General features: G+C 40.9%; 2 protein-coding genes across 2 annotated transcripts in view; one reads left to right on the top strand and one right to left on the bottom strand.

Moving 5' to 3' along the window:
• Window positions 1–11,351, top strand: part of gad3 (glutamate decarboxylase 3) — a 31,887-nt gene extending 20,536 nt beyond the window's left edge. Inside the window, exons 8-16 of the mRNA XM_050074828.1 lie at window positions 673–752; window positions 1,077–1,131; window positions 1,367–1,483; window positions 3,339–3,403; window positions 3,814–3,892; window positions 6,844–6,993; window positions 8,649–8,756; window positions 10,938–11,027; window positions 11,178–11,351. Of these exons, the coding sequence (XP_049930785.1) occupies window positions 673–752; window positions 1,077–1,131; window positions 1,367–1,483; window positions 3,339–3,403; window positions 3,814–3,892; window positions 6,844–6,993; window positions 8,649–8,756; window positions 10,938–11,027; window positions 11,178–11,351 (918 nt within the window). The remainder of the gene's footprint in view (window positions 1–672; window positions 753–1,076; window positions 1,132–1,366; window positions 1,484–3,338; window positions 3,404–3,813; window positions 3,893–6,843; window positions 6,994–8,648; window positions 8,757–10,937; window positions 11,028–11,177) is intronic.
• A 310-nt stretch (window positions 11,352–11,661) lies between these two features.
• Window positions 11,662–18,811, bottom strand: LOC126408964 (uncharacterized). Its single transcript, XM_050074786.1, has 6 exons — window positions 18,783–18,811; window positions 16,728–17,005; window positions 13,909–15,870; window positions 13,720–13,821; window positions 12,205–12,267; window positions 11,662–11,792 (listed from the first exon to the last, which is right to left on the bottom strand). The coding sequence occupies exons 2-6, from the start codon at window positions 16,996–16,998 to the stop codon at window positions 11,764–11,766; spliced, it is 2,427 nt and encodes an 808-aa protein (XP_049930743.1). The 5' UTR covers window positions 16,999–17,005; window positions 18,783–18,811; the 3' UTR covers window positions 11,662–11,763.
• Between the last annotated feature and the right edge of the window lie 3,702 nt (window positions 18,812–22,513).

Below are 22,513 nucleotides of genomic sequence, written 5' to 3'. Positions count from 1 at the left end.
TTGCAGATTGAGTGATATTGGTGCATGGTCGCTGATAATGATCGGGTGTATTTTTGTGGTAATTTTTTGTGAGATGGAGTTATTTAAGAGAAAAAAGTCAATTCTTGAAAATGAGCGATGCACCGGAGAGAAGAAAGCAAGCAACAAGGGTATTTCCTTCCTTGAATGAAGGGTCACTAAAATCTACAGGAAATCAACTGATAGAAACTCCTACATTTTAGCTGCTATAATAATAATAACAATAATACATTTTATTTGTATTGCACTTTACATTTTAGCAATCTCAAAGTGCTACAAAGCAGGAAAAAAACAGGCCTCTTCACTGAAAAAAGCCTGCCCTATAGTCAGTTTCTCAGAACAAGACACATCTGTGAATTCTTGAATACTTATGCAAAGCATTTATATGAATGGTTTCAGCAAAGTAGTTACAAAAAGATTTCATTGAGTTGGCCTTCAGAGAGCTCACAGTACTGAGCAGGGCATGACTTTGGTACACACTCACAGCTCAGTCTCTGAAGAGAGAAGCAGCTCTCTCACACTTGACATGTGCACCTGGGAATTTATTCCTGGAACTAAACAATGCAGCTACTGCCTTCAGCTAAATGAATTTGGTAGTGATTTGTAGTGTCTCTGAATTAAGACAGATGAATAGCTGTGTTTTCATCCATTCAGAGTCACTATTCAGTAAAGAAATCTGCAGCCGTGCTGGGGATGGGCACTGAGAATGTGGTCATGGTGAAATGTGATGAAAGGTGGGTAAGTTAGACACTCACAAAGTACACATGTCTTTGTTAATAGTCACTGTAATGCACGACAAAAGAAATGTTTGCTCACCTGTTGCAGCTTTCTTTCTTTGTGTGTGTGTGTGTGTGTGTGTGTGTGTGTTTTGGGGAAATTAGTCCATGCACTGGGCGAGATCATATACTGTATATTACATGCTTACAGCATAGTAAATTCTTCTATCTTTAAAATATAATGCATGGTGGTGTCAGAGTCTTATACTGTGTACACTATGCAATATGGGCCCACAGTCAGCTGCTGTTTACTGAACATGTGCTTACTTCTGGTCCTTTTAGAGGGAAAATGATTCCTGCTGAACTCGAGTCCGCCATTGTTACAGCTGTAAAAAAGGTATGAATGAGAGGGAAAACAGTGTCAGAAAATAATTATTCTAGAATGAGCATTTTGTACGGGAAAGTACTAAATGTATTCAAAATGTCCCCTATCTGACAGTATGAAGACATACTTTAAATTTCTGGTTGAGAGATTTGTGATGTAGGATACAATTACAGTTGTTGGAGTGTTGACAGCTGACAGCTGGAGCAGACAGTACGTATGATGAGACCAACCTCAGCTCTCTCTCCAGGGTTTGGTTCCATTCTATGTTAATGTGACAGCAGGCACCACAGTGTATGGAGCCTTTGATCCTCTCAATGCCATTGCTGACATCTGCCAGAGACACACGCTGTGGATGCATGTTGATGTAAGGTCTCTCTCTCTCTCTCTCTCTCTCTCTCTCTCTCTCTCTCTCTCTCTCTCTCTCACACACACACACACACACACACACACACATATATTTACTTTTGGGGTAATTACATAGACTTACATTCATTTCCTAGCAACTAATCCTAACCCTAACCACTACTTGCCTGACATGCACAGCAACACCCAAGAAAATGCATGACTCAGTTTCCAAGTTATTACATTTTCAAACTCAATTTTCAAGAAATGCCACGAGGGGGACCAAACTTCATACATGCCTCCCAAGTTTCAAAAGAACACACCACTTGCATTCCAAGATGTTTATCAATTTTAAAAAGTGATAATCATCCCCTTAACCCAACCCCTAACCCAAACCCAACAATCTGCTTTATCCCACTTGGGGACACAGCTTTTGTCCCCACTGGGACAAGCTGTCCCTAATTAATGGGTCTTTAGTCTGAAATTTGAAATGGATCTCTCTCACACACACACACACACACACACACACACACACGCATACACACACTGGGCCCTTTTTTATCATTATGAAATTACCACCTTAAGTTGTACAAATCTCTCCAATATGCGAAGGAGGGCAATCCATTAAGGCCAAACTAATACACAATAACAGGAATAAAGGATAAATTTATATTAAAATAAAAAAACGTTAAATAATAGTCAGAGTCAAAATCCTTTATTTTTAAATAAATTATTAGAATTAATACACAGTAGAAAATAGGTAGGTTCTCCTGCACCATTGAGAGCATCCGGACGGGGAACATCACTGCCTGATACGAAAACAACACCCAACAGGACAGCAAGGCCCCACAAAGACTGGTTCATCCAGCTGAACACACTTCAGGTGCTGCTGTACCCTATATAAAGGATGTTTACACCTGATGCTGCAAACCTAAGGCCAGGAGAATCATTAAAGATCCCAGCCACCTGGATAACTGCCTTTTCACCTTGCTGAGGTCGGGAAGAAAAGTACTGGTTACACCAGGACAGTACTGAGAGGCTGAGGCTGAGAGTAGAAGCAACTGAGCTTCTACCCTCAGGTCACAGGGATACTGAATGATGACCCCGCCTGATCCCAACACTGGCATTTATTTATTACTACTACATTGAATGAAGTGACAACTATTTAATTTTACCAAAATCAAAAACAAAAACAACTGAATTTAATTAAATTGAATGGAAAACAAAAAGCACTTTCTGTAATCATCATCAAACTCTGTCCACCTTAGTCTTATCATCTGACAATCTACATCACAATGAGTTTTAATTTTGCTGCTAATGGAACAGCTACATAATAATCCTATGAATATGATTACTATTACACTCAAGTCCACCAATAGTACAAAGTATTTTTTTTTTCTTAATAGTTCATTCTGAAGGCACAGTTACAGTGCAGGTACAGTTATTGAAGTTAGTAGCACTGGCTAAAGAGTCCAGATGGTGCAGCAGCCACTGTTGCTCATACCCATGTTCAGTCATGGCATGTGTGCTTTTGGCTTGGTCCAAATAAACAGAATTGGCTCATGGTGTGATGGATGGGAACCCAGTGTTGGATCGTGTCTATAGTGTGTCCTTTTGTCTACATTCTGCAAAGGCCTCAAACTTCAAACACTTTTGTTGGTAATAATCAGCTCACTCAGTCACACAAATACAGCATCATAATTAGTATTTATTGCAGACACATTATGCACTACACTGTATGGACATCAGAGAAACACATGATGAGATCATGTAACACACACACATAACATGCATGATCTGACACAGGCAGAATGTGTAGAACTTAAATGACACAGTATGTTTTGTATTTGATTTTGGAATCTCCTCTGTCTGTCCAGGCAGCGTGGGGTGGAGGCCTGCTGATGTCGGACAGGCACAGGATGAAACTACAGGCCATTGAACGGTAACTGCATCAACACACAACCCAACCACTTCTCACAGCAGCATGTCTTTGTTTTTTTCTGTGGGACACCACTACAAAGGTTCTGTGAGCTTACAACTCACGGCGAAGTCAGCTTGAATTATGAAGCAAAGCATGTTGACAAGCGACGCTATTAGCAATCAATCAACTGGTTGGTCCGACTAAATAGAAATGCCCCTGTGATATAACATAGCAGCAACCTGACCTGATCTCCTTTCCACAAATCTTGGCCTGTTTTTCCCCACCACATCCATCTGATTGTGTTTTATTATGAGACAAAAAGCTGCCTTATCTATGACCCTGGCCAGTTGCTGTTTTTGCAGCACATCAAAGGTTGCCAGTTTGACTCAGGCAGTGTGGAACTGTTAAATTTTATCCTATTTTATTTCCAGAGCCTGGTCTGTGACATGGAATCCTCACAAGATGATGGGCGTCCCTCTGCAGTGCTCTGTCATACTAGTCAAGAAGAGAGTAAGACACAATCTTCTACTCCTCAAACTAATGTCTCCATTACAAAAAACATAACTTCTCTTGGAGGCTATTCACTGAATGTTGGCTTGGGAGTTTCAGGGTTCTGCGCAGTATCTTACAGGGCCGGACTGGGAGAAATTTTCAGGCCGGGAGTCACACATTTAACCAGGCCACCCAGCCCATACACGCACGTTCACACACACACACACACACACACACACACACACACACACACACACACACACACACACACACACACACGCACATGCTGGTTGAGGCAAAACAAATATGCATACAATACAATATATGTATATAGTCAAGCTCCCTTAATGTCTCAATAGGTGTACCACAAGGATCCATTCTTGGTCCTCTTTTATTCATATACATAAATAATATAATCCGTGCCACCCCAAACTGCAATGTACATTTTTATGCAACACTATTTTATATGCCACTGGCTCTTCTCTTACTCTGGCCACTGAAAATCTACAGTCTGCTTTTGATAAATTTCAGATATCTCTCATCAAACATAAGCTTGTTCTAAATTCAGCCAAAACCAAATGTATGCTACTCTGTAGATCACTAAACAGTATTCAACATACTACCCATATCTGAACATTTCAAGGTTTTGAAATTGAAACTGTTGAACGTTATAAATACTTGGCACTGTGGCTGGATACCAGACTCACTTTTAAAACTGATGTGGAACACCTACTGAGCAAACTGAAGGTCAAAATTGGCTTTTTGTATAGAAACAAATCCTGTTTTTCTTCAGCTTATCGAAAGACCATTGTGCAATTGATAATTCTGTCTACCCTTGATTGTGGTGATATCTTACTATATAATGACGAGAACTCTGTCTGTGGGTGTGTGTGTCTGTCTGTGTGTCTGTTCCACGTTTTTCTCCTCACTGAATTTGGACAACCCATGTGATATTTGGCACAGTGGTTGAGGGTAATGGGAGGATGCAAATGAAGCAATATTACATCAATTGGCCAAAAGGGGGCGCTATAGCAACCGATTGAAATTGCAAACTTTGAATGGGCATATCTCATGCCCGTATGTCGTAGAGACATGAAACTTTGCACAGAGATGCCTCTCCTCATGAGGGACAAATTAACTTCAGGTTATACAGATTTTCCGCCATTTTGAATTTTTTGAAAAACACTTAAAATCAATCTCTTCCTTGAAAGTTTGACCGATTTGTATGAAACTCGCTGTGAATAATCTAGGGAACAATATCTAAAGTTCCCTCTTGGCAAAAGTTGGAAAACTTACTAAAACTGAGCTTCTATGAGGCAATGAATATTGCTGAGGGTGTGGCTCATCACATAAAGGTGTATAACATCTCAAGGGTTTCACTGATCACTACGCAACTTTGTAGGCATGTGACCACACATAATCTGAGGGGACCCCTCCATTATTGACCCAATCAAACAAAATGGGGGCGCTAGAGAGCTAATTTCTTATCTAGGCCTAACCACCATATGAATTTTTACTAACCTTGGTAGATATGTAGAACAGGACTCCTCAAGGTGACTGGAGAAATTTAACTCGAAATGGCAACTGGCTAGCACTATAAAAACAGAAAAATGCTTAAAGTCATGGTATGGTATGCTGTGCATAATCACGGAAACGGTCAGTCAGTCATTCTGTTTGTCCCACGTTTTTCTACTCACTGACGTGGTCAATCTATGTGAAACTGCACATAGGCATTGAGGATTGGCATAGGTAGAAGGTGACAAAGCTACCAGTGGGTATGGACTAGTTGTATATGCATGCTTCTCCCTCTACTTTAAAGCTTCTTGACACTGTGTATCACAGTGCATTGCGCTTCATCACAGGTGATACATTCCTCACTCACCACTGCACTTTATATGAAAAGGTGGGATGACCCTCCTTAACAAACAGAAGGGAGCAGCATTGCATATTGTTTATCCTTAAGGCTCTTTTACAAAAACTACCGAGTTACCTCTGCTCTCTGGTTGAATTTAAACACAGTAGTTACAATGTCAGGTCGCAGGATATTGTAATGTTAGTTGTACCTCCTGTTCACTCTGAACTTGGCAGGTACAGGTTCAAGTACTATGCTGCACACAAATGGAATGAGCTTCAAAAAATCTGAAGTTACTTTCTCTTATTTCATTTGAACACTTTAAAAGACTGTACTTATGTCGTTTTAATTACCCCTGTGAATGTTTTTCTTAATTGCGACATTATTTAATATGAGTTTATCTATGCTAAACAGAATATGGTCATTTGGGGGTGGGGGGGGTGGGGGTCTTGTTTGTTTGTATAATAAAAAATAATATATTAATATATATTTATGTATATACAATGCTTCTTGGCAATAAATCTTATACGGTTGGAGCCTGTTTATTTCCCTTTTAAATGGTGCCACATTTGTAAGGAACATGCATTTGTGGGATGAGCAGCAGAGCTGAGTATGTGGGTTGCGGCCATGAAAAATTTGCCCCTATTGGGGGTCAGGACCCCCAGGCTGGGAACCAGTGGCTTTAAGAATGACATAAAGAACAATTTTCTTTTTGGCACTTATCATATGGTCTTGAGTGACTCCATTCGGACAGCCTATTGCTAGCTAAAAAGCAGGTATTTAGAGGTGTAAACAAACATAACCATTAAGTATTTATCTAAATAATGCATCGGGTCTGTCTTTCACTCTGCTGAGCCACCTATACATTTAGCCAGCAGCTAGTCCTGGGAGCCAAAAGTGTGACACTCTCTTTTCGGTGTAAATGAGCTGAAATTGTAAGACAGCAGCAGGTCAGGCAGCAGAGGAGAGGGATTCCCATCTCACAATCTAAACCTCTCTGCGTTTCTAGTCGTTCTTTCAGTCATAACTCCATCCTTCCATAGATCTCCTAAGGTTTGCTGGCATATGATCTCCAGCTGGATCTTGTATGAACGTCGCGTTTCTCTTTTCTCTGCAGGGTCTCTTACAGGAGTGTAATGAGTTGGGGGCTGAGTACCTTTTCCAGACAGACAAACCCTATGATGTGAGCTATGATAACGGAGATAAGAGCATCCAGTGTGGCCGACATGTCGATGTCTTTAAACTGTGGCTGATGTGGAAGGCGAAGGTATGTGTGTACAGTATCTTCCCTCTCATTCTGACACAGCAGGTGCTGTGTCAAAGTGCCAAACTGAATTTGATTGTATTTTAATGTTGGGAACTTTCCTTCACGTTCACTAAATTTATTCATTGTCACTCTTTATCCACCTTCACATCAACTCATTTACAGACTGAGTTGAAGGTTTCAGTTTCAGTTAACATGAATCATGCATTAATGTAAGATCAAAACTAGTAACAGGATGTAACTAACTTATTTTGGATTTGGATGACCGGTTGCATAAGCCCCATCCCGGCCCAGTTACATGCAATCTGGAAAAGGCTGAAGCAGGCTGAATACATTTTCACCAGGAAAATCAGTTATTGGGTGAAGTTGAGGTTGGTTTCAGTGGTGGTCAAATGACTCGGCTGTTCTTACTGTTTTTGAGTTTAACACCTCTGTTCATGACTGACATCTTCTGGCAGGTGCACAGTCCACACACACAGACAAACATGAATAGAGAGCACAGAATTCAGTGTGTTGATTGTGTGTGTTTTTAGTTTGCAAAAAGCTAAAAGAACGTTTCTGCAAACCACAGATGTGTTACATTAGCAAGTTATCATGTAGCAGATTTGTTGAAACTTAACATCTCAACAACACTGTGGTTAACATGTGCTTGGTGGGGCGCACACTAGCTCACCTGGTAGCACAGGTGCCTCATGTATATATGGTGTGTCTTTGCCGCAGTAGCCATGGGTTTTTATTCCAACCCACAGCCCTTTGCTGCATGTCATCCACCCTCTCCCTGCCCCCTTCATGCCATATATGTCCTATCAAATTAAGGCAAAAAGTCCTAGAAAATATCTTATAAAAACACTAGGTTAGTGTAAGGAAAAAAGATCATGTGTTGGCTGAAGTTACCCAGTTGGGTGCACCACCCCCACTGGAAAAGCATCAACAGATCACTACAAAACACCCATGTTTGGTGCCTGAAATGCGGTGGAAACACAGAAATGACTCGCTACAGCCATTTCATTGTTTGGTGGTCTGCAGTGGTCTTCAGCTTGGCAGGCATCTTGCCTCGGTGACACACCATCTACCATGCCCTCCACCTCCAAATGACAATGTCACCTCATATACTGTGTTTCTACAGTGACATAGTATATGAGGTGACAATGTCACCTCATATACTATGACATTGTAGAAACACTCATACAATACAAATGTAACATATTCATGGTTTGCAGAAACACACAATGCCAACATTTCCCTCTGACGACTGGGCTGCAAAATATTAACTCATGGAGAACTACAGCTGACTGTTTATTATAATATTATATTATAGTATCAATTAAAAGGAATCTGCCAGACCACTGACCATTTTATATATTTTGAGTGGATGACTCTATAGTTGTTGACACAAAACTAACTGCTCAAAAAAGTTTTTAAATGAAGATTATCCACCTGTGAGCATTGTGATACTGAGAAATACAGTTTGGTGTGAAAGTGTGTCTACTGGGGGAAGGTACCTTACTGGGTGCTGATTGGTTACAGTTTCTTCTTTTTTTTCCTTAGTAAGTCTCAATTCAACCCCTTTGTATTTGTGATGTGTGATGAGATGTCTGTTTGCCTGTTTAACTGTGTGTGTCTCTGTCTGTCTTTGTCTCTGTCACTCACTGTCTCAGGGTTTAGAGGGCTTTGGATTTCAGGTCAACAAATGCTTAGAGAACGCAGAGTATCTGCACGATCAACTGCAGAGGAGAACAGACTTTGAACTGGTCTTTAAACATAAAGTAAGGCTGTTTATAAATGAGATAAATAAATTTTATTTGTCTTGTGTGCCATGTTTTCGGGTTGTCCGTCTGTCCCTACGTATGTCCCATCATTGTGAACACAATATCTCAAAAATACCTCAAGGGATTTTTGTCAGATTTGGCACAAATGTCCACTTGGACTCAACAATGAACTGATTGAAGTTCTGTGGTCAAAGGTCCAGGTCAATGTGACTTTGCATCTGTCTCATTCTCATGAACACGATATCTCAATAACACCTCAAGGGAATTTCTTTAAATTTGACCAAACATCCACTTGGACTGAAGAATAAACTGATTGGAATTTTGTGGTCCAAGGTCAAGGTCAGTGTGACATCACAAAACATGTTTTTGGCCATAACTCAAGAATTCATATGCAAATTGTGACATAACTTCATACAAATGTCTAACAGGATAAAATAATGAAGTGATAACATTTTACATCCAAAAGGTCAAAGGCCAGCTTTGCTGTGACATCATAATATTCTGCATCAAACACTTTTCTGGCCATTTTTCAGTGTCATTTAAATATTTGGTCAGATACTTATCTTGGGTGCCCATCTTGAAACTGTGCTAATTGTATAGATCTTCTGTGCTGCCGGGGGGAAAATGTGTGTGAAGTATCCATGTTTTCACTGACACGGATGTGACCTGTAAGAGAAATTAACTGGTGCGCGGAAGCACACAACCGCAGGGCGGTAATTCTAGTTTTATCTTGACACAGTGTCCCAATTATACAGATCAGCCAAAACATTAAAACCACTGACAGGTGAAGTGAATAACTCTGATTATTTTGTTCCAATACATTGTTCTGCTGGGAAACCTTTGGTTCTGGCATTCATGTAGATACCACCTGACATGTTCCACCCACTCAAATACCGTTGCAGGAATTTTGAGGTCTTTATCACATTCCTTGGGCCATTCCTGAGCAATGTTTGCAGTTTGGCATGGTGCTTTCACTGTTCGACCCAATTCTGAGACCTCAACGCACTGCAAAGGAAGAAACAGCATGTCGATGAAAAACCTCTTCATCAGCTTTGTCACACATCTGCAGCATTTAGAAAACACCCTGGGCAACTTGGCAATCTGCAGCATTTAAAAACATCTTCACCAACTTGACAACACACAAAAAGATTGCGTTGTCAGCAAATGCACAGCATTTAGAAAAAGCACTGCAAGAAGCTCACAACACAACAGAAGTTGTCTCCAGGGGACATGGAGGTGGTGCACATAGCTGGGACACACAAGTGCTTGTTTTGTGGATTATGAACTCAAAGTTGTCTCTGTGTCAGTGATGTTGGAAAATGGCTTGAAATGTATCTTTTTTTTTTTTTTGCTTGTTTTAATATGGTGGTCGCATGATTCATATATTATTGCAGTTACCTGCTATTAATCTAGTGTTAGTGTTAACAAACATGTCGGCGTGCCAGCCGTGCCAGCCACTTTTTATTATTCCCTTCAAACAATTTGAATCAGGAAAGCCTCATTCTAAATGAAAAGAATATTTATTTACTTGAGCCGTAGTAGAATAGGGAACCCCCCCAGGGTATTGACGCTGATGGTGGTAGAGATGGTGAAGATGAGATGAGATGAAGAGAGTGCTTGATGATTTGGAGGAGAAGAGGAATGGGCTTTTGGTGAGCTTTTTGGAGAGTCATGAACTCTAGATATGATATCTGTAGGTGCATGGGGTGAGGGAAGCGTGATGGTTCTCCCTAAAATGACAGCTGACAACAGCAGAGGAGAGAGCAGATTGAAAAGTTAACAGTAGCATCTTGATCTGCTGATATAGATCATGGTGAAGTTTGAGTGGATAACTAGTAGAGTAGGATGGAGAGTTGTGAATGAGTGAAGCATAAAGGATGTCTTCCTGATTGAACTTACACTGTAGTGTTGTGAGCTTCTTGCAGTGCTTTTACTAAGTGCTCTGTATGTGTTGTCAAGTTGGATGTTTCATTTGCTTGTCTGGGTCTATTTGCATAACTTTCCTTAATTTGCAGTGCACCAAGCACCAGGGCTGTTGTATAGTTTAGTTTGCTGTAAACTGGATGTCCAAACAAAAACCAAGACAGATGCAAAAAAAGTATTTATTTTTAATTTAATTTTAGTTGTTTCACTATCCTTCTAAATCCAGTCCGTATTTGTCCTGTACCTCTCACACAGCCGGAGCATAGTAACGTATGTTTCTGGTACATCCCTCCCAGTCTAAGAGGCCTACCACCTGGACCTGACAGAGATACAAGACTCCATCAGGTCAGTACAGAACATCAGTGTCTCCCCTGGACTCATTCATTGATGCTCAGGGCCACTGCTTCATTTTATATTGAAAATATGTGAAGAGTTTCAAGGAGACTGGCAAAGAAGAGGCTGATACTGATGGTGATCTTCACTCTGTCTCTGCAGGTGGCTCCTAGGATCAAAGGCAGGATGATGGAGAAGGGCTCTGTTCTGATTGGCTATCAACCTTTAGGAGACAAAGTGAATTTCTTCCGGTGTGTGTTCTCCAATCCTGCCACACAGCCAGAGGACATTGACTTCCTGCTGGACGAGATCACCCAGCTGGGTGATGACCTATGAAATCTGACAGGATTGTTCGGTCTCAACCCACTTCATGACATTTTTAAAAAGGAAAATGAGTGTATCCAACTAGGAGACCATTATTTACTGTGGCATTAACCTAAATTGTATCCACCCAAGGTACACAGTCAAACGTTAGTGTGCAGGCATTTGACTGTTACTTCAAGCTGTGCTCCGCAGCTTCTGCTTAACAGTAGTTTTTGGATCATTTTAAAGCATATCCTGCAGCATAACAGTGGCCTTTTCTCTTAAGATCTTAAACCATGTTTAAATGAATATTGAATAATAATACTGAAGACAGACAAAAACATTTATTGAAAAATAGGTTTATTACATTCTTAATTTGAAATTCATGTTAATATTAAACTGATACTTTAAAACCAAGAGTCGTCTTGTAGAGTGTAGTCAATGCTCAGTACCGTGGGTTCCTTCCATTTCCACCTGGAAGACAACAATCTTGGCTTCAGTCACTTATACATTATGAAGGTCAGTGAGTGGGACAGTAGAAACCTTTATCCAATGCAATGAAATGCATAGTAGTGTATGAAGTCATCTGATTAAGATTTTTTTTTTGTTTGTTTTAAAAGACAGTAACATGAGCCTCTGTTCAAAAAAAAATTATACAGGTGACTCACACCAAGTCAAGTAAACTGCTCATAGAGGCTAAATTTGTGCCTTCTGTTGGGAAATATTGGGATACAGCCGAAAGTCCAGACTGCAAATGTGCAATGTGCAGCTACTTGTAGAATTAAACCAGTCCTGATGTGTCCTGTTGTCAAATTTGTTCATCCATTCAATCCATGATTACCGTCACTCACCCTGACACAAGCAGGGATGAAGCTGCAGCTCATACCTTGTGATTTCCCAGGTTTGCCACAGTATCCATTGTAGATATCCTGCTGGTTGCTGTGCTTTTCTGTAAACAGAGAGAGTATCCTATTAAGTCCCTGAAAGTTAGTTCTCATTTAGCATGGTGTCCTGCATGATTACATTGTTTTTATCAAAGACTAAATGTGTCTATGCTCTTCTTACTGGTTTATTCCTAGAAAAATTGTTGTCAGCGTATATTTCTGCAAAACACAGATAAGTTGCACTTGCATAATATCATTTAATAAATACGCTGACACTTCATATTTTAATAATGCTGTGATGTAGGTGTGGTTAGGTTTAGGCAATAAAAAACACTTGGTTATGGTTAGTAATCAAGTTTTGACTTAAAATTTCAGTTTTTTCATGGCACTATCTCTGCTGGAGACACAGCGAGGACTGATTAAATCACAACCGCTTTTGTCGTTTGTTGGTCTCAAACAGTGGACTGCAGCTTAGCAGGTGTATCGCCCATGTGTAGACCACTGTTCAAGACCAACAATCTACAAAGCTGGTTGTGATTTAATGAGTCATCGTTGCACCAAATAGTGCCACAAAAGACATAATCAGAATTCAGTAACATTTGAATCAAAATCAGATGTTTAGTCACCATCAAACCACAAAGTCCTGAAGTTCATTATGAAATATGAAAATTATGTTTTAGGTGGCAGATTTTCTGGCTTTGTAACATAATGTCCAATTTTTAAGAATACTTTATAAGCACACTCATCAAATTTTTAAGCCTTCTTACTTTTTCATGGGATGGATTATTAAACCATGATATATCTAATGTATTTTGGCTTCATTTTCAACGTTATTCTCTTTTCTAAAGGTGATTTATGTCACACCACATTCTAGGATGGAAAGGGGGATTTCCTAAAATGGCAAGCATTTAGAATTACACTGATTTTTTTTTTTTTTTTTTTTTTTTTTTTTCCCCCCCCTCGAAATTCTGACCTGATGATACTGTGCTGTATAAAGTGCCCTGGGGAGGATGTTTTTCTATTGGCTGATGCAGAGCTAAGTGTCCCCCTGGTTTCCTTTTCAAAAGCCTATGGAATTTTTCCATTGGATTTTGGATTATTGCAGAAAATAAGCTCAGTGGCAAACAAACATTTATGGAGGTGTTCAGTAGAATTTTCCTCACAAATGAATACAAGTTTTATGATTTCTGAAGACTAAATGCAATCACTAGAAGTAAAAAGCTAATGTTAGCAACGCCAGCACCATAACAAGACTGTAAAGTTGTTTGGCGTGATGACGCTCTGTAGTCTCATTTAGCCACTTGTTAGCAACTGCTTTTTTAAAGATATGTAGAAACTATAAGTTAATGGGTGAGGTAGTTATTAATGTATTTTACCGTAGAACTTCAATTAATAGCTCAGGCTATTATGTCCTTAAATCACTGAGCTCAAGTGCAAAAGTGCAAACTCATTTCCGGGTTTTATGACTCATTTCTTGGGCACTCTATTGGCTACATCCATTCAACTACATGCTCTACCTTGACCCCTGTTCCTCCAGTGACCATTCCTCTTCTGGTTTCTCTGCCCGTTTCCCTTCATACAGAATCCTTCGGCCTGGCCGCTGTTTGCTTTCTTCATATCTGTGAAAAATAACCAGTAAAGTACGACACACATTTTAACAAGAGTCAAGGGACATATGTTCACTGTTAAATGAAGAAAAAGATCACCTGAATACTTCAAATGATGTCCTCTATTTGGTCCCATGCTGCTCTTCATCTCCTCACATGAACACTTCTCTTGTAATTCACTACACTGGACACCACAATCCACTAATTTTCCCTTCGATGGAGACACTTCATCCATCTTCTGGTCAACCATCAGGACACACAGTTGCTCCGTCATCTGACTGACTACTTCATTCCTGCATGCTTCCTCCTCTACCTCCTCATCCACTCTGTTTTGGCCAGTAGGTGACATGTTCTCCCCTGCCGCAGAGTTCAAGAGGAGAGTTTCTTCCTGCTGGGGAGAGCAGCTTTTCTCCTGCTGCTCATTTACAATGAAAGATTTCTGGTTTGGGCTTTGATTAGCCTCAGGTTCAGAAGACCTATCTTTGTCCACATCTTTTCCAGTGGGGGTAGACAAAATTAATTTACTCGGCAGGTGAGTCGGGGATATCGAGGGATCCTTTTCTGAAGGAGCCATGCTCTGGCCTTGCTTTGGTGTCCTCATTTCAGAGGCGTCAATTTCACTCTCCATTTCTGGCTTCTCTGATGGACCGAGCTTCTCAGCAGGGGTACTGAAAAGAAGCCAGCTGTCTGACATCGGGACAGAGTCAGAGGAGGAACATCTGCGAGTCTGCCTCCTGTCTTTACCAGATTTGACAATTAGGTTGTCATTTTTGGCTGACGGTCTACCATTTTCATCCTCCTCCGTCATCTCAACAATGACCTTAGGCTCAAAAATGCTGTTCTGCAGCAGCCACTCCTTAGTGGGGATAAAGGGAGCCAGAGATTCCACAGACCAAACAGACTCATTCATTTTTCTCTTCAGCTGAAAGTTATTTACATACATTTGATAGGGAATGATCTCTGATGTGTCTTGATGTGGATTTGTCTCACTGTCATCTTCTTGCTCATTATCAGGAAGCTTCTGGGATTTGTTAGGTGAATCTTGGGGTTCATCTCTGTAGGGCAGACAGCGCCTCACAGAGCCAACCAATGCCACAGGCTCTTTTTCTCTCCTGGATTCTGCCTCTGGCTCTTCATGAGCTTCTCTCAGTTTGAGGACCTTGAATAGGGACGGACTCTCTTTAGGGCTTAAATTAACCTCAGTATCATCATTAGCATTAACACCTCCAGCCACCACTGGACCATTTTTGGTTGGACTCCGGCAAACAGACTTCTCACATTCTACTTCAGTTTCATAAGACTGCAGCTGGTGGTCACTCTGAGGCAGCTTGTCTGCCACCTTCAGCATCGTCTCCTGTGGCGTGCTACCTCTCCAACTCATTAGAATGTCAGGAACAGAGATGCGTCTCTCTTTCATAACCTCATCCTCTTTTTGGGAAGAGCTACATACAGGAACCATACTATCTTGAGAACTCACTGACCACACATTGCAGTGACTGGTTCTGCAAGGAGCGGCACTCTCCCGACCAACACCGTCTTTACAGCTCCTCTGTGTTCTCCTGTATTCTCTCTCCAGAGTTTCTCTGATACATGACTGGACAGTATTTGTTCCTGAAGGATGTAGGACATGTTTGACTGTGCTACTTGTGCTACTCCTTTTAACCTGGATGTCTTTTGTTTTACTGCTGGGTGATGTGTTATTCTCTGCCTGGGCAGGGCATTGTTTTTGGGAGCTGGAGCTTGAGGAGGATGGAGAGCTTGAAGCGGTTCCATGTCCAGATTCTGAGCTGACAAATGGGCTTCCCTCACTGTAACCACCTCTGCCTCTGTGTGTGGGTTCAGTTTGGACCTCAGAGTTCACAGTTTCTCTAACAGGGACAGTGTGAGGCAGGCGAGTTCTGCGGGTCTGGTTTGGGTTCTGGTAGAGTGCACTGGGACCATGGACCGGGGGATGGAGCAAACGTCTGTAGTCGACTGGTTGAATGTGAGGGTGGGGCAGAATGTAGGCTGGAGCATCCATGTATGGAGGAGGAGGGAATGGGGGCATGACCATACCATAGCCTGAGAGGTAGAAAAAAGTATTGGTCAATGATGCTTCAAGTACGGTTAAGTACTATCTCACAATAACAGTACCTGAGTTTATATGTCTTTTGTAGACCAAGTTTACAAAAGTTTCATACTTTACATGTTTCAGGACTATTGTTTTGGAGGACAAAAGGTTAGTACAGGTGTTCGTGTTATTGTGGCCAACTCTTGTATTAAAAAAAAAAAAAAAAACTGTACCCAGTGGTAAAAGTCCTATTAGCCTTTACTTCAAATAAGTAAAGGCTAATTTTTTTCACCATAATTTAAAACAAACAAACAAAAAACCCCATAAGACTCACCAGCCTATTGTCATTATGAAGTCATCAGGTACTGCTGACTTTGTCAGTGATTTCAGTGTTAGACATGTACACCGAAAGCCACCTTTCACAATGGTATGATAAGTTGCCAGTCGGCTAGACGGCACCTGTTGCAATGGTATGATACGCCACAGGATGGCGTCAGTTTGAAATGCTGCCGGTAACAATGTAATATGAGTAGCTGGAGAGTCCCTACAGAGTGGGTTGGACGGGCAGCAGATGGGTGCAAAAACCCCAGACTTTCACCCGGAGCCCTGGTGTTCACTTCACGTATGAATGACGAGCCAAACCATGATTTTTTTTTTTTTTTTTTTTTTTTTTTTTTAAAACCTAACCACACGCTTTTGTTGCCTAAACCGAATTACGTGCTTTGGTTGATTCTCAGCATTGGTTGCAGCATCCCAGAACATCAACAGTAAATGCAGGAGGATACCTAGCGCGTAATATGTAGACATCAAAGTCCACTTCCAAAGCGGCGATATGTGACAACTTGGGATGATAACGTGTTGGACTCACCCATGCCTGGAAATCCAGCAAAGGGGTTATAGGGGAAGGGCATGGGCCACTGGTAATGGAGGAAAGGGGGTGGAGGTGGAGCATGGACATAGACGACAGGCCGGGCAGAGATGTGTGGATGAGGGTGGGATGAAGGTGCTGGGTCGTGGCTGGCACTGTGCACTCCTGGATCTTGCTGCTCAGAGGCTGGTACACCACTGTGAATGTGAGTGTGTAGGTTTCCTCCAGTTGGTCCTGGATGAGCTGGTGGAGGTCTGTTAACAGCTGCCATAATCAACCTACAGCAGCGTTAAGAAGAAGGACTGTTAGACATCTGATTTTAGTAAAATAGAGCTTTTTTGGAACCATTTTTAGCAATGATTTAATCACATTTGGTGATAGTGAGTATCTGGATTCCTTCTTACCTGTAGCGTTATTTATCAATCCAGATAGTTTTTAGTTTGAGTTGTCGAGTGTTGGAGATACCAGCCATAGAGATGTCTGCCTTCTCTCCAATATAATGGAACTAGACGGCACTCAGCTTGTAGGGCTCAAGTGCCAAAATACATTGGCAAATACATTTGAAAAACTCAACAACAGTGTCTCTTTCCAGAAATCATGACTTGGTTAGATAATCCACAGACCTTATTGTGAGCGGCTTCATGTAGACACCATTTTCTTTATTACCGAACTACACCCTCCAACCATATCATTGTGGTGCGTCTACTGCTAGCTCACCTAGCACCACTGAGCTAGCTAATGCTACAGCTCAGCTGAGGAAACGCCAGTAACGTTTACATGTTACGCTGTCATAAGCACAAGCCTCTCATTCATGAGCAGATGCACGCTTCCTTCTGCGCAGTGATTCTGTTTGCAGGTGTAGTTTGGTAGAAAGAAAATAGTTCCTACATGAAACTGCTAACAACAAGGTCTGTGGATTATCTTGAGTAACTGGGTCATGATTTCTGAAAAGAGACATTGCTGTTGAGTTTTTCAGATGTATTTTTTTGGTGCTTAGAGCACCACAAGCCAAGTATCTAATTCCATTAAGCCCAGTTCAGACCAACAATTCAGAAAGAGACAAAACCATTTTAGAACATTGCAGAGAAAAGTTGCAATGGTGTGAACTGGCTGGTCTGAGTTCAACTCAAGCCAGCTGCAACTCAACTGGTCAAATCGTCAGTGGCTGGTTTAAGAACATAAAGTATAGGTGCACCCTACACGCTACCCCAGAAGCCACAAAATATCCCTGGTTTGAACTGAACATTATACTGGAGAGAAGGCAGCCATTTCTACTACCAATATCTCTAACACTCGCCAGCTCACACCAAAAGTATCTAGACTGATAAATAGCACTACAGGTAAGAGGAAAAATATGTATTTTTGAGTATATTATCAGTTACTTGTAACTTGAGGGAAAAAACCCACTGTAGTGAAGATGAGACATTTGCAGCTAACTACCACTCATGCAGACCTTCTCACTGCAGACAGGTGGTGGCAGGAAAACCGATTATATCTGCATTTGACATTCTCACTTCAAGGGTTCTAGTATTGAGGTAATTTTCCCAGAAGAAAACTTCAACAAAAAGAGCCCTATCCCTGTGATTTACCTGCTATGACAAGTCAAAAGGTCCTTACTATGAAAGTTGTGTTTCTTATTATGTTGTAGTGGCTTGTGACCTACATCTATGCATGAAACTGATTTAGATTGTTAAATATTACATTTCAGTTTTGTTCATTACAAGTAACAAGTCAACTGATTTTGCTGTAAGAAGCAGGTGAAATGTTCACACTCTACCCATGACACAGTTTAAAATCACGTATATGTGGTGTTGATTTGTGGTCTATTATAACAGTAAACCAAATAAAATTAAAACCCAATATGAGGAACAAAGCATGAGACAAAATTCAACAAAAAAATTCTGATCTGAATTATTAAAGAGGGAAAATATTTTAACAATTGCCTTTAAAAAGCTCAAAACTCATTTGCTGCCACCCAAAACTCATGCTTCTAAATCTTTCATATGAATTTTCTGTGTTGTATGTTGTGATGAAAACAAAGTAGAGTCACTTTACCTTGTTGAGAACTTGGATAGGAAAAACAGAGCAACACACAAAGTGATTAAATGCGAGCAGCAGACACAGCTGAGCTTAAGTAGCTGCTGATCAGTCAAGTGTGTGCGCCATCAGCTCATTTGGATTATTGAAGCCACTCAGCAGGACTGAGGCCTCCTGTCATGTCATGTCAGTGTGCCATCAGAACACTAGATGGAGCCAAACCCAGACAATAAGCTGCATTTAGAGCTGCTGTAGATTTAAGACATTTGCCTGGATTACCTCATACAATAAGCCAACATGTTCCCAAGGCTCCCAAGCCTCATTCAACTTCAATATATAATCAAATAATGATAATTACGGTAAAAAAATACCAGTTAATGCATACTGTTCTTGTTTTGCAAACATCTGTTTGATTTTGGAGTTCATAATCAATCTATTAGTAATATTTTAAGCACTCATTTCATCAGCCATCAACAAGATACTGTATATATAAATGGAAAATATAGATCCATATTTTCACTCTTGTCACTTCAGTTCAATTTTAGTTTCAGTTTTATTTGTAAAGCCCAATATCACAAATCACAATTTGCAGGGGTCAGTTGATGGGGGCAAGGTGAATGCACCGTTTTGTTTAGAGCTCCGTGTCACTCGGCTCTAATTATTTGCTCAACCTGACAACAACTGCATACTGGGAGCAACTTTTGGTATGAACAGTTCATGCCATGTCCCTAGAAAACTTTTGGCCACGGTCTTTTGTTAATCTGGCATCTGAAAATTCCTTTGTGGGAGGTGATTTCAACTGTCACCTTAATCCCTCTCTTGATAAACATCCACCAGGTATCTCACCTCCTTCAAGGCATGCAAGGGTGCTCAATTCCATATGTCATGACACTGGGTATTCATCCCACTGATTACTGTTTACTTTTTTCTGCCCCTTATAAAAGTTGCTCTAGAATTGATTACTTTTTTATTCCCTCATCTAAAATATTTTTGGTTTTACCATATACCATAGGCAGCATTATTTGATCTGACCATGCCCCCCTATACATGGTCTATTCTCTCTCTGAGGAGAGACAAAGTCAAGTCAAGTCAAATTTATTTATAAAGTACATTTAAAAACAACCCAAGCTGACCAAAGTGCTGTACAGTTAAAAAAAAGAGGTACAAGAGAAGTAAAATAATAAACAGAACAAAAACAGCAATCAACATAGATCAAGGCACAAATAAACACAAAGGCAACATCAGGAGGAATCAAAAGCTTTTGTAAAAAGGAACAAGAGAGTCGATGAAGGGGGCAAGTCTGACAGAGGGGGGAATACTGTTCCAGAGTCTGGGGGCTGCGACCGCAAAGGCACGGTCACCCCTGAGTTTAAAATTAGTGCATGAAACAGTTAAAAGCCCTAGGTCAGCCGACCTGAGGGGTCTGGAGATGGAGTAAGGGGTTAAAAGTTTTGTCATGTAGGAGGGGGCCACTCCATTCAGGGCTTTGTATACAAATAAATCAAGGTGCTGGAGACTTCAGTCATCTCTTCTCAAAGACAATCATTTTATTTCTTATTTTGCCCCAGAATTCAAGATATTTTATTCAATTCATTTGCTATCTAGTGGCAACCCCTCTCTCCTTTGGGAGACATGTAAAGCTTTCTCCAGGGGTTTGATAATGACCTTTGTAGCATCTAAAAGATGTCAGAAGAATGAACAACATAAGCTTCTCGAATCTAGATTAGCTGACTTGGATAAACACTATATATCAAGTCCAAGCTCAAATTCACTCAAGAAACTGATGGTCACATGTGCTGTACTAAATACTCTACTAATTCAGAATTCTGAGCACTCCCTTAAAGTTGCCAGACAGAGGCTGTATGAGCATGAGGATAAACCTGGTAGATACCTTGCCAAACTTGTTAAAAGAGGGTATAGACTTTCAACCCATTTTCTCAATTGCAGACTCTAACGGTGTTAGATCATTTGATACCAATTCTATTACTAAAGAGTTTGCATTGTTTTATTCTAATTTGTATAAGTCAGAACAGCCTGACAATGCTTCAGCCCTAATGCATTTATTTTTCTGAAGAAGCATGATGAAGCATTAATGGCTTTGAAATCTATGCCATCTGGAAAGGCTCCAGGGCCAGACGGATTTGGATGTGAGTTTTATAAAGAGTTCTGCAATATTCTCTTCGACCCCATGCTGGATATGTTCAACCATTCATTTGAAAATGGGATCCTATCTCAATCACTTACGGAAGCTAATATCTCTCTTATCCTCAAGAAGGGAAAAATGGCCAGACAAGTGCATCTCTCACAGGCCAATAGCCCTTCTCAATGCTGACCAAAAACTGCTCTCCAAAATACCAGCCATGCGTCTTGAAAAAGTACAACCTCACATCATTGAGAAGGACCAGACCGGCTTTATTAGGGCCAGAACTCCTGCGATAATGTGAGAGGGCTTCTTAATATTATTCAGTTTTGCCAGGACTTCACAGACCCTGCCCTTGTGGTTTCTCTGGATGCCGAGAAGGCATTTGACTGGGTTCAGTGGTCTTAATTGTTTTATGTGTTGAAAGAATTTGGCCTGAGAGACAAATTTGTCAGCTGGGTCAGGGTTTACCACAATCCAACAGCGGCAGTTCTGACAAGTGGTCTGAAGTCTCATAATTTTCCCCTTCACTGCAGGAACAGACAGGGTGACCCTCTCAGCCCATTACTCTTTGATATTGCTATTGAACCACTGGCTCAAGCAATAAGGCAGAATGCTTTTATGAGAGAGAGCACAAAACTACTTGGGTGTGTACATAACACCTACTTATGATCAGATGTATAAGAACAATTTCCCCCCTCTTTTAGATGCTATAAAGGCAGACCTAGATCATTGGGCCCCCCTACCCTTATCCTGGCTGGGCAGGATTGCTCTTATCAAAATGAACATCCTGCCTAGACTACTCTACCCTCTACAAATGATCCCTATTTTGTTATCAAACAAGGGTATCAAGGTGCTTGAGGGCTGGCTGAGTTCATTTATCTAGAGCAAAAGCAAGCCCCGACTTAAAATGTCGAAACTCCAAATAGTCAGCTCTGATGGGGGCTTAGATTTACCTAATGTGACACTTTATCAGTTGGCAGTACACCTTTGTGTGTTAGCAGATTGGCTCAAATATGACCCAGCCTCAATCTGGTTTGATTTTGAGTCCTCTCAGTCCAGATGCCCTTTGTGGAATCTGTTGTTTCTCAACAACTTTAAGTCTGTCAAGGACCTCTTTACTTTTTTTAATTAATTTAATTTTTCAGGGCTTTTTGCCTTTAATGGACAGAGACAGGGTATATGGGGAGAGAGAGAGAGAGAGAGATAGAGTGGGGGTATGACATGCAGAAAGGGTAGCAAGCCAGAGTCGAACCTGCGACCGCTGTGGTATCAAAGAATCGCCTTTATATATGGGGCGCCAGCACTATCCACTATGCTACCGTCACTCCAAGGACCTCTTTACTAACTCTATAACCTTATGTACCGTGAAGGCCTGGAGATCCATTTGTACAATAGAGGGTTGTGCTCAGTTAACATCTCTTCTTACTCATATTCTGAATAACCCAGATTTTCTGCCTGGCTGTCAAGACCAGGGCTTTAAATTGTGGTAGGCCCTACAGACAGGGGCTTACTAAGCTCGGGGATCTAGTCAGTAGCCAGAGGTTTGTTGGGATAATAAATCAAAAATTTTACTCGGGTTAGGTTTGGGTTCGGCTCACTTGACATG

Source organism: Epinephelus moara, chromosome 21 (assembly GCF_006386435.1).
Source record: "Epinephelus moara isolate mb chromosome 21, YSFRI_EMoa_1.0, whole genome shotgun sequence".
NCBI classification, from domain to species: Eukaryota; Metazoa; Chordata; class Actinopteri; order Perciformes; family Serranidae; genus Epinephelus; species Epinephelus moara.
The sequence above is the reverse complement of the archived record's forward strand: the minus strand, read 5'-3'. Positions and strand labels throughout refer to the sequence as shown.